This window comes from Leucoraja erinacea, unplaced genomic scaffold, assembly GCF_028641065.1.
Source record: "Leucoraja erinacea ecotype New England unplaced genomic scaffold, Leri_hhj_1 Leri_669S, whole genome shotgun sequence".
NCBI classification, from domain to species: domain Eukaryota; kingdom Metazoa; phylum Chordata; class Chondrichthyes; order Rajiformes; family Rajidae; genus Leucoraja; species Leucoraja erinaceus.
Window position 1 is genome coordinate 15,455 of NW_026576585.1, and position 12,607 is coordinate 28,061.

Genomic DNA, 12,607 nt, shown 5'->3' on the forward strand with positions numbered 1-12,607 from the left:
AAAACCCGGAGCTCCCCCCATGTCACCGCACCCCCCCCCACCCTCCCCCCCCCAACGCCACCCCACCATCCACGTAACCCCACCCCCCCTCCCCCAACACCCTCCCCCCAATGCCACCCCTTCACCCCCCATCACCACCTCCTATCCCCACGCCACCCCTTCCCCCCATGCCACCCTCTCCCCCAACACCACCCCCTCACGTCACCCCCCCCCCACACGCCCCACCCCTCCATCCCGCACTGCTCCATCCACGCACCCCCTACCTCCCTCTCTCTCCCTCCTACACACCCACTCCCTCCGACACCTCCCCTCCCCAACGCACCCTCCCTCCTACACACCCACTCCCTCCGACATCCCCCCCCCCCACACACACAAGAAACCCGTGAGTCGGTGAGTGAGTGTCTAGAAAGTCGTGAGTCAGTGAATGAGTGTCCAAAAAGCCGTGAGTCCAGAATGCCGTGAGTCAGTGAGTCAGTCCGGAAAGCCGTTAGTCAGCCTCGCCTGCGCAGTTGGGGGCTTTGGGTGAGTGGTGGAATATTGCGTTTGGGGACCAGGCCTCTCGTGTGAGAATGGGACCCAACGGGTCCCAATTCCTATATATACTAAAATTCTGAGCTTGTACGTGTGTGTTTATGTGGGTGTCTTTGCATCCTTGCGAAAAAGCTATGCGGTAACGATAACATTTTTACATATTCCAGTTGACGCTTTTCCTGTCAAGGAACACCTTATGCGAACATTTCATGCTTTATTTCTCGACTTATTACTGATTAAATTTAAAAAATGTCAAAAGACTTTGAATTTAAAATGACATGCTTTCACCGATGACATCACAATGGCTCTGCTCCAAGCCGTCTCACACACAGAATATTCCATGTGGTTCGAGTGACATCACCCCCCGACCCCTCCCTCCCCGGGTTATTCACAATAACCCCCAGGGTTATTCACACACCCCTCTGGATTATTCAAACCCCCCCCCCCCCCCCTGGGTTATTCAAAAAGACGCCACCGGTGAAAGTCCGGCGATGAAGTTGGGGCTATTGGAGTGTTTCTTTCAGGCTTACGATTCAGAGAAAATGAGTGAGACCAAGCAGCAAAGCAATTTTTCTGATGAGTTATGATGGCACAACAGATACTCTCCCCTCTCTGCCCTCTCCCCTCTCTCTCACTCCCTTCCAGCCTTCTCTCTCTCCCCCCGCACCCCTCTGCCTGCCCTCTCTCTCTCTCTCTCTCTGCCTCTCTCTCTGCCTCTCTCTCTCTGCCTCTTTCTCTCTCTCTGTCTCTCTCTCTCTCTCTCCCTCTACAATAAATATAGGCTGCACGAAGTAAATGAGGTGCTTGAGGAGTATAAAGAATAGAACACTGCCAAATGGCCTAAATCTCTCTGTAGACTTTGAAAATCTACTCCATTATCCACAACACCACCTATCTTGGTATCATCTGCATACTTACTAATCTAATTTACCACACCATCATCCAGATCATTGATGTATATGACAAACAACAGTGGACCCAACACAGATCCCTTAGGCACCTCACTAGTCACCGACCTCCAACCTGACAAACAACCATCCACCATTACTCTCTGGCATCTCCTATTCAACCACTGTTGAATCCATCTTGCTACTCCACCATTAAATGTTGTTGAGGCCACATTTGAAAGCGAAGCATCGCCTATCCATGTTCCCCGTAGATACTGCCTGACCTGTTGAGTTATGCCAGTATGTTATGTCCTTAAAATGTATAAGATCAGCTGCCTCAGCAGTTACATCACTGTATTAATTTAAAGAATACACTGAAGCCCTGGCTGAGATACATAGAAACATAGAAATTAGTTGCAGGAGTAGGCCTTTCGGCCCTTCGAGCCTGCACCGCCATTCAATATGATCATGGCTGATCATCCAACTCAGTATCCCGTACCTGCCTTCTCTCCATACCCCCTGATCCCCTTAGCCAGAAGGGCCACATCTAACTCCCTCTTAAATATAGCCAATGAAATGGCCTCAACTACCCTCTGTGGCAGAGAGTTCCAGAGATTCACCACTCTCTGTGTGAAAAAAGTTATTCTCATCTCGGTTTTAAAGGATTTCCCCCTTATCCTTAAGCTGTGACCCCTTGTCCTGGACTTCCCCAACATCGGGAACAATCTTCCTGCATCTAGTCTGTCCAACCCCTTAAGAATTTTGTAAGTTTCTATAAGATCCCCTCTCAATCTCCTAAATTCTAGAGAGTATAAACCAAGTCTATCCAGTCTTTCTTCATGACAGTCCTGACATCCCAGGAATCAGTCTGGTGAACCGTCTCTGCACTCCCTCTATGGCAATAATGTCCTTCCTCAGATTTGGAGACCAAAACTGTATGCAATACTCCAAGTGTGGTCTCACCAAGACCCTGTACAACTGCAGTAGAACCTCCCTGCTCCTATACTCAAATCCTTTTGCAATGAAAGCTAACATACCATGCGCTTTCTTTACTGCCTGCTGCACCTGCATGCCTACCTTCAATGACTGGTGTACCATGACACCCAGGTCTCGCTGCATCTCCCCCTTTCCCAATCGGCCACCATTTAGATAATAGTCTGCTTTCCCGTTTTTGCCACCAAAATGGATAACCTCACATTTATCCACATTATACTGCATCTGCCAAACATTTGCCCACTCACCCAGCCTATCCAAGTCACCTTGCAGTCTCCTAGCATCCTCCTCACAGCTAACACTGCCCCCCAGCTTAGTGTCATCCGCAACCCTGGAGATATTGCCTTCAATTCCCTCATCCAGATCATTAATATATATTGTAAATAGCAGGGGTCCCAGCACTGAGCCTTGCGGTACCCCACCAGTCACTGCCTGCCATTGTGAAAAGGACCCGTTTACTCCTACTCTTTGCTTCCTGTTTGCCAGCCACTTCTCTATCCACATCAATACTGAACCCCCAATGCCGTGTGCTTTAAGTTTGTATACTAATCTCTTATGTGGGACCTTGTCAAAAGCCTTCTGGAAGTCCAGATACACCACATCCACTGGTTCTCCCCTATCCACGCTACTAGTTACATCCTCGAAAAATTCTATAAGATTCGTCAGACATGATTTACCTTTCGTAAATCCATGCTGATTTTGTCCAATGATTTCACCACCTTCCAAATGTGCTGCTATCCCATCTTTAATAACTGACTCTAGCAGTTTCCCCACTACCAATGTTAGACTAACTGGTCTGTAATTCCCCGTTTCTCTCTCCCTCCCTTCTTAAAAAGTGGGGTTACGTTTGCTACCCGCCAATCCTCAGGAACTACTCCAGAATCTAAAGAGTTTTGAAAGATTATTACTAATGCATCCACTATTTCTGGAGCTACTTCCTTAAGTACTCTGGGATGCAGCCTATCAGGCCCTGGGGATTTATCGGCCTTTAATCCATTCAATTTACCAAACACTATTTCCCGGCTAACCTGGATTTCACTCAATTCCTCCAACTCCTTTGACCCACGGTCCCCTGCTATTTCCGGCAAATTATTTATGTCTACCTTAGTGAAGACGGAACCAAAGTAGTTATTCAATTGGTCCGCCATATCCTTGTTCCCCACGATCAACTCACCTGTTTCTGACTGCAAGGCACCTACATTTGTTTTAACTAACCTCTATCTTTTCACATATCTATAAAAATTTTTGCAGTCAGTTTTTATGTTCCCTGCCAGTTTTCTTTCATAATCTATTTTCCCTTTCCTAATTAAGCCCTTTGTCCTCCTCTGCTGGTCTCTGAATTTCTCCCAGTCCTCCGATGTGCTGCTTTTTCTGGCTAATTTGTACGCATCATCCTTCGCTTTGATACTATCCCTGATTTCCCTTGTTATCCACGGATGTACTACCTTCCCTGATTTATTCTTTTGCCAAACTGGGATGAACAATTTTTGTAGTTCATCCATGCAGTCTTTAAATGTCTTCCATTGCATATCCATCGTCAACCCTTTTAGAATTAATTGCCAGTCAATCTTGGCCAATTCACATCTCATACCCTCAAAGTTACCTTTCTTTAAGTTCAGAACCATTGTTTCTGAATTAACAATGTCACTCTCCATCCTAATGAAGAATTCAACCATATCATGGTCACTCTTGCCCAAGGGGCCACGTACAACAAGATTGCTAACTAACCCTTCCTCATTACTCAATACCCAGTCTAAAATAGCCTGCTCTCTCGTTGGTTCCTCTACATGTTGATTTAGATAACTATTCCGCATACATTCCAAGAAATCCTCTTCCTCAGCACCCCAGCCAATTTGATTCACCCAATCTATATGTAGATTGAAGTCACCCATTATAACTGTTTTGCCTGTCGCACGCATTTCTAATTTCCTGTTTGATACCATCTCCAACTTCACTACTACTGTTAGGTGGCCTGTACACAACACCCACCAGCGTTTTCTGCCCCTTAGTGTTTCGCAGCTCTACCCATACCGATTCCTCATCCTCCAAACTAATGTCCTTCCTTTCTATTGAATTAATCTCCTCTCTAATCAGTAACGCAACCCCACCTCCTTTTCCTTTCTCTCTATCCCTCCTGAATATTGAATATCCCTGGATGTTCAGCTCCCAGCCTTGGTCACCCTTGAGCCATGTCTCCGTGATCCCAACTATATCATAGTCATTAATGGCTATCTGCACATTCAACTCATCCACCTTATTACGAATGCTCCTTGCATTGAGACGCAAAGCCTTCAGGCTTGTTTTTACAACACTCTTACCCCTTATACAATTATGTTGAAAAGTGGCCCTTTTTGATTTTTGCCTGGGTTTTGACTGCCTGCCACTTTTACTTTTCACCTTGCTACCTATTGCTTCTACCCTCATTTTACACCCCTTGGTCGCTACGCTCACACATTTAAGAATGCCTTTCCCTTTAACTTCATCCTCCACTATCCCATTCGACACCCCACCCCCCTTGTTCAGTTTAAAGCCACCCATGTAGCAGTGGCAAATCTGCCTGCCAGAAGGCTGGTCCCGCACCTGTTAAGATGCAATCCGTCCGTTTTGTACATTTCCCCCTTACCCCAAAACAGATCCCAGTGATCTAAGAATCTAAATCCCTGCCCCATGCACCAGTTCCTCAGCCACACGTTCAGGTCCCGTATCTCCCTGTTCCTGCTCTCGCCAGCACGGGGAACTGGAAGCAAACCGGAGATAACAACCCTGGAGGTCCTGCTTTTCAACATTTTTCCGAGCTCTCTAAAGTCACGCTGCAGAATATTCATCCCCTTTTTTCCGACATTGTTTGTGCCGACATGCACTACCACTTCCGGATGTTCACCTTCGCCCTTGAGGATTTTCTGCACTCTGTCCATGACATCCTGGATCCTGGCACAGGGAAGGCAGCACACCATCCTCGCATCCCATCTGTTGCCGCAGAAACCCCTGTCTGTTGCCGCAGAAACCCCTCTCCTCTCATGATGGAGTCTCCCACTACAATGGCCTTGCCTGCCTTAGGCCTTTTTGGTTTTGGCTCAACAGCCCAATTCGCATCGCAAGCCAGTCTTCTGTCCCAACAGCTTCTAAGCGGGTGAACCTGTTTACAAGAGGTACACCACCCGGGGACGTTGGCATTCCATGCTTCCCTCCCTTTCTCACTGTCTCCCACCTTGTCTCTTCCAGTACCTTAGGTGTAACAATCGTACTGTAGGACTTATCGAGGAACGACTCAGTTTCTCGTACGAACCGGAGGTCATCCACTTGCTTCTCCAGTTCCCCAACACGGCCCTTCAGGAGCTCCACCTGGATGTACAGTATATGGATCATTGTTAGCCACCGGTAATATGCTAGAAAGTTTTTTAAGAAGGCTTGTATAGGAAAACCTGGGGACTATCGACCAGTGAGCCAAATTACAGGAGGGGATTCTGAAGGATAAGATATAACTGCATTTGGTAAAACAGAGGTTGATCATCGCCGATTCCCAGTCCGCAGCAAAGATCCTAGAGGAGCAAGATAGACCACTCCTCGAAAAACGCGTAGTATGACGTGTGTGATCGTCGACGCCATTTTTCGAGGCATTTATTGGGCTTCCCCCACAGTGTCATGGCGTCCTTATCTAAATTTCATCTCACTGCCTTGCTATCAAGAATTCTAATCGTAAATCTAAACAACCTGACCTGTCATTCTTTAGGTTCCCCAATAAAAAAGAAAGGTGAGAAAATATTTTTATTATTTTCAGTCGATATTCTGTCGTGAAAATGTTATTTTCTGTTCTCCCATCAACAGCCATCGGGAAACTAGGTTTGTCGGTACATTAGAAAGTTATTAGACTTATTTTTAATAGATCTTTACTTACCATAATAATAAAGACATTTTTAACACTTCTGTACATTTTTGGTTTTGTTCTTGTAAGGGATTGATTTCCAAAATATGGCCCGCGGACACATCAGGCCCAGTGACCACGGGATTTTTCGAGCTCAGATTCGTGTCCGAGAATGCGGCGGCTGTTACCCATTATGTCCCTCGAATTGTCGAGACATCACAAGCAAAGATCACAAGCCCGCCGTGAAGAAGGGTGCAATCAAATATTATACAACTCCGCTCTATCATCTTTGGGTGCAATGGTGGGTCGGGGGGTTTAGGCGGCGGTGGCCGCAATCAAAGATACGAGAGGAGCTCTCCTCTATAATCTTTGGTCAGAATGGGACGGCTGCGCGTTATAATGTGGTATCGTTCCACTCCCTCTCCCCCTTCTCCCTCTCCCCCATCTCCCTGTCCCCCTTCTCCCTCTCCCCCCTTTTCCCTCTTCTCCCTCTCCCCCCCTTCTCCCTCTCCCCCTTCTCCCTCTCCCCATCTCCCTCTCCCCCTTCTCCCTCTCTTCTCTCTCCCCTCTCTTTCGATCTCTCTCTCCCCTCTTTTCTCTCGATCTCTCTCTCTCCCTCTCTTCTCTCGATCTCTCTCTCTCTCTTCTCTTGACATATTAGACGCAAAATACATCTTCAACATACAGATCTCCACACAACTGAAAACAATTGCATTTAAGTGATATATCATCCATTGTTCAGGCATGTAGTTATGATCATCTTTTTTCTTATTAGTTAATCCTAAATGATATCTCCTGTAATTTCAGATGTCAACAGTGGGTCCAGAATACTCATCGACAAGATCTCCTGCACCGAACTGCAGAGTATTTGTCAAATAACTGCCGTCTTATGTACATTGTGTGAAATTGTGATTTGTTAACTGCACAAAACTAATGCAAATGGCGATATATTTATTATTGTATCTACGTTGGACATTTTGCTCTTTGGTGTCAGAACGCGGGGTGGGAGATTGCAACCTTCACGTGGTCCGCCCTGTTTCGACAAATGCAATCAACCCGGTGTGCACAGTCAAATAAGATCAAATAGAATAAGTTGTCCTACAACTTTAGGCTGTGCACGCCATACGCAATAAGAAGAAGAAGAAGTGTCAGAATGCAGTCTGAAGAAGGCTTCCGACCTGCAACATCACCTATTCCTTTTCTCCAGAGATGCTGCCTGACCCACTGAGTTACTCCAGCATTTTGTGTCTATCTCTGTTTAGATTGGACTCGTGGATGGAGATTGCGGCTGGTCTGGTGATCTAGAACGAGGGCCAAAGTCTCAGAATATGGGTCATGATATTTAGTAATGAGACAAGGAGCAGTTTCTTCACTCAAGGGCTGGGAATCTTGGAATTCTTTATCGCGTGAGATGGTGGAAGTCGAGCCCTTGAAAGGAGAGATATTTTTTTTCAAATACGAAGGATAATGGAGAGAATGGATGAAGGACGGGATGAAGGATAATGGAGAGAATGTGGGAATAAGGTGTTGAGTTGCAGGATCAACAATAATCTTACTGATGGTGGTGTGAACTTAGATGGCTTATCCTTGCTTCTATTTCTTACAGAGACACAGCACGGAAACAGGCCCTTTGGCCCACCGCGTCCGCATTGACCAGCGATCCCCGCACACTAACACCACCCTACACACACTAGGGACAATTTACACTTATACCAAGCCTACACACCTGTATGTCTTTGGAGTGTGGGAGGAAACCGAAGATCTCGGAGAACACCCATTCAGTCACGGGGAGAATGTACGAACTCAGTACAGACAGCACCCACTGTAAGGCAGCAACTTTACTGCTGCACCACCATGCCGCCCTTAATCCACTAGGGCACTAGGTTACAATAAACTTCCTACATATTCCAGGAATGCATCTCATAAAAATGGGAGAGGTTTAAATGCATTGTAAAATCTGCTCTCAGTTTCCTAGATCGGTATTGCTCTAATGGCCTCTTTGTATCATTTTCTTTGATTTAAACCATCCATTGTTTTGCATTTAGATTTTATTTTCCCCCTGTGGATCACAAGGCACTGTTTGTTTCAGGGGTGACTCTAATCTCCAGCGTAATTTGACAAGACAGCCAAGAGGGCAAACACAGGCAGTTTAGAGCTGCTGCCTGTATCGCATGAGAGAACAAGAATGAGACCAACTTGTTTTTTGCAGATCATCAACCCCTGACTGATGTTATCAATGCCGATGGTGACTCAAGGAGACTCAACCAGGTGGTGGTTTACAAAGGTCCATGCCCATTGTTCCTCATGGCATACCACCAGCCTCAACAGATCACCTAGTCTCACAGCGTAGAAGCAGGCCCTTCAGCTCAACATGCCCACGCTGGCCAACATGTCCCATCTACACTAGTCCCACATGCCTGCATTTGGCCCATAACCCTCTAAACCTGTCCTAACCATCAAATAACCTAACAGAACTGTCATATGAGGAAAGATTTAAAAGACTAGGCTTGTATTCACTGGAGTTTAGAAGGATGAGGGGATATCTTATCATATTGTTTACAGTGTACTATGTTTACAGATTCTGTTGTGCTGCTGAAAGTAAGAATTTAATTGTTCTATCTGGGACAAGCTAGATGCAGGAAATTGTTCTACATGACAATAAAACACTCTTGTTAGATGCAAGGGGATCTTATAGAAACATCTAAATGAATAAAAGGACTGAACAAGCTAGATACAGGAAAAATGTTCCCAATGTTGGGTGAGTCCAGAACCAGGGGCCACAGTCTTAGAACAAAGTGGAGGCCATTTAAGACTGAGGTGAGAAAAAACTTTTTCACCCAGAGAGTTGTGAATTTGTGGAATTCCCTGCCACAGAGGGCAGTGGAGGCCAAATCACTTGGTGGATTTAAGAGAGAGTTAGATAGATCTCTAGGGGCTAGTGGAATCAAGGGATATGGGGAGAAGGCAGGCATGGGTTATCGATTGGGGCTGATCAGCCATGATCACAATGAATGGCGGTGCTGGCTCGAAGTGCCAAATGGCCTCCTCCTGCACCTATTTTCTATATTTCTAGAACACTCATCCAGCAATCCTCGAGCCCACCAGCTCATCCCGTAGTCAATTCATCAGCTTTTCCATAAGAACTTCCATCAGTTCTTCCAAAAGAATGACAATCAGACAATCTCGATTACCCTCAGCCCATCAAGCAGCCCCTTAATTCGCACAGAAGTCTGAACTATTGAATGCTCACTGCATCTCTTTCCATGTCAGCAAGTTAATATCCAACAACAACAATACAAATTTATACCAGCTGCATGAACCTTGTGAAAAAGGAATAAATAGATGCATGTGGTGCAGTGATTTGTGCAGCACTATAGGCCTGGAGACCAAGAGGAGTTCACCATTGAACGGAGTTTGAACGGGGGGCTTGAGGCCCCCGACCGAGGAAGAACAAAAGGAAGGGACTTGAACTTTATTTCGCCTTCCATCACAGTGAGGAATGTGTAGGAGTCACTTTGGTGAATGTCCGTATTAAAATGTGTTTTTGAGAGCTGTTGCTTTTAATTGTATGACGTAAAACGATGTAAATAAAAATCCCTCTAGGATCTTTGGTCCGCAGTGTGACCCGGACACAACACGGGGTGGTGGAAACGGCTTCCCATTGGTGGAGGGAGGGATTGTGTCGTTTCCCCTCAGATATCTAATCAGAACGTCTAAATAGAAAGGTAATTATTCATCTCTCCGATCTACCAATGAGATCCGTTGCTGCTCCATCGCTCATTAGCATAGGGCGACGGCGCTGCCTATTTAATCCGCGCTCCGAGCGCCCACTTGTTTGTGTTTGAAATCTGAGAAAATGCTGGAGCAGCAGAAAGCAGCTCCCAAGAAGGGCGCAAAGAAAACCTTACCGAAACCAGTGGGGAAAAAACGCAAGAAGTCGAGGAAACAGAGTTACTCCAGTTACATCTACAAAGTGAAGAAGCAGGTTCACCCTGATACCGGCATCTCTTCCAAGGCCATGGACATTATGAGCTCGTTCGTCAATGATATTTTTGAGCGCATCACGGGCGAGGCGTCCCGCCTGGCTTATCACAACAAACGGTCCACCATCAGCTCCAGAGAGATCCAGACCGCCGTGCGCCTGCTTCTGCCCGGTGAGCTGGCTAAACACGCCGTGTCGGAAGGGACAAAGGCGGTGACAAAGTACACCAGCTCCAAATAAAGACAAGAAAAACCGAAAACGGTTCTTTTAAGAACCACCCATATTTTCGGTAAAGATTTACTAATTCGACAATTAATCTTTGCACAGACTTTCCTTTTCTCCTCGACTTTCATCATGAATGGAGAAACGGTCTTCATTTTGTACAATGGCTGCACTAAACCCAGAGCTTCCCAATGAGGGGGGAAGTGAGTGGTGAGATGGTGATCAGAGACGCGGCTGAGTGGCGTTAGGAGCAACGGATTGGGCAGCTCCACTGCGGTTATAGGAGCGGCCAAACGTCCTCTGTCCGGCTTTAGTTTTTGTAAACCGTGGTCCTGCTCAGAGCTGCCACTTCCATCAGTCTAGGAGTGAAGATGGCCGAGACCGTTCCCGTCAAGACGAATGTCCACGCCCCTGTCCCTCCTGATCTGGCCGGTGGCCCCGTTCCCCCCGCCGTACTTGCTGCCGCCAAGAAGAAGGCGGTCGATGGCGGCCACTGGCCGAGCAGATCTTGTCGTAGCCGCCATCAAGGAGTGTCAGGCTCCCAAGCTGGGGCCCGCAATGAAAACGCTCTCGGTGACCGGCTACGGGATTGACAAGGCCGGCGCCCGGCCCAACCAGTCGGTCAGCGTTATAGCTAACAAGAGCGCTCCAGCAGAGGACGGCACCGGCATTTCCGCGGCCACTCTCCGCCCGACAGCTGCCAAACCTGCCGCCCAGAAAAGTGCAAAGAAGCGGGCGGCCGAAACCCCCTGTGAGCTCACGACGGACAAGAAAATGTCCAAGCGAGCGCCTGTCTCCGGGGGGGGAACCCGACACTAAGGAGCAAAGATCATAGAGTGGAGCTCCAACTTAAATCAACGCACTGAGGTAAAGTACATAACGGAACGTCACGGCCGCCATTTGTTAATGCAAAACGCGACTTCCGTTATGCCTCCCGCTGTGTAATCCAAAGATTATAGGGTGTGTGTAATCCGCTCTATCATCTTTGGTGTAATCAGAGTTGTAGGGAACAGTGTTTAAGAAGGAACTGCAGATGCTGGAAAATCGAAGGTACACAAAAATGCTGGAGAGACTCAGCGGGTGCAGCAGCATCTATGGTGTTTGATACAGCTCATCTTTCACCTCGCATATTAAAAATTAGTTAATTGTAGTGTTATTGTTTTCCCCATTGCCCGCCCATCCTTCCTCCCCAGCCCCCTCCTTTGCGTAGTTTCCCTTGCATTGTATTGTGTATCTTCCCTTCTATTGCTTCAACACACACGTTGCACAAAATTAAATTCAACTTATATATATATATTTATATGAATGTGTGTGCCTGTGTGTGAGAGACAAGTTAGAGATAAATACATTTCCTTCTCATGGATCAGAAGGAACTTTGATTTAAAGCATCAACTATTACTCTCTTATTTGTCAGATGATGTACATAAACCATAAAGGCAATTATATATATAAGTATTCACATATAAATATATGCATATATATATAAATATATGCATATATATATTTACAAAGCTGCGCACAAATATAAGACAAATTTCAAATGACAAGCACTTTATTGGGTTCATGACTAACAGTATCAACAACAAATATGAGAAAAGATAGCGCATTGATGACAAGTTTCCGAAAGTGGCATCAGAATACACAAATACATTTTGTGTAACAGTTGTCGTGTGGTGTCTACCAGAGACCTAGTTGGCACAGTAAGTGCACGAATTTCTCATTCCTTTCCATGTTGATGAATAGAAACATAGAAAATAGGTGCAGGATTAAGCCATTTGGCCCTTTGAGCCTGCACCGCCATTCAATATGATCACTGCTGACCATCCAACTCAGTATCCTGTACCTGCCTTCTCTCCATACCCCCTGATTCCTTTAGCCACAAGGGCCACATCTAACTCCCTCTTAAATATAGCCAATGAACTGGCCTCAACCACCGCCTGTGGCAGAGAATTCCGCAGATTCACCACTCTCTGTGTGAAAAAAATGTTCTCATCTCGGTCCTGAAAGACTTCCCCCTTATCCTCAAACTGTGACCCCTTGTTCGGGACTTCCCCAACATCGGGAATGGTCTTTCTGCATCTAGCCTGTCCAACCCCTTAAGAATTTTGTAAGTTTCTATAAGATCCCCCA

At 46.4% G+C, this 12,607-nt stretch overlaps 1 protein-coding gene and 1 long non-coding RNA gene across 2 annotated transcripts; both read left to right on the plus strand.

Annotated features, from left to right (window-relative positions):
* The first annotated feature begins 1,263 nt into the window (after positions 1 to 1,263).
* Positions 1,264 to 8,230, plus strand: LOC129694439 (uncharacterized). Its single transcript, XR_008723003.1, has 2 exons — positions 1,264 to 6,162; positions 7,081 to 8,230. It is a non-coding gene; the product is annotated as an uncharacterized LOC129694439 (long non-coding RNA).
* A 1,813-nt stretch (positions 8,231 to 10,043) lies between these two features.
* On the plus strand, positions 10,044 to 11,159 carry LOC129694440 (late histone H2B.L4-like). Its single transcript, XM_055631158.1, has one exon. It carries the CDS (start codon positions 10,130 to 10,132, stop codon positions 10,493 to 10,495), a length of 366 nt encoding a protein of 121 aa, XP_055487133.1. The 5' UTR covers positions 10,044 to 10,129; the 3' UTR covers positions 10,496 to 11,159.
* Positions 11,160 to 12,607: the final 1,448 nt, after the last annotated feature.

What these genes read in the sequence shown, in the direction of transcription:
- LOC129694440 (XM_055631158.1), top strand. Translation starts at nt 10,130, where the DNA reads ATGCTGGAGCAGCAGAAAGCAGCTCCCAAGAAGGGCGCAAAGAAAACC.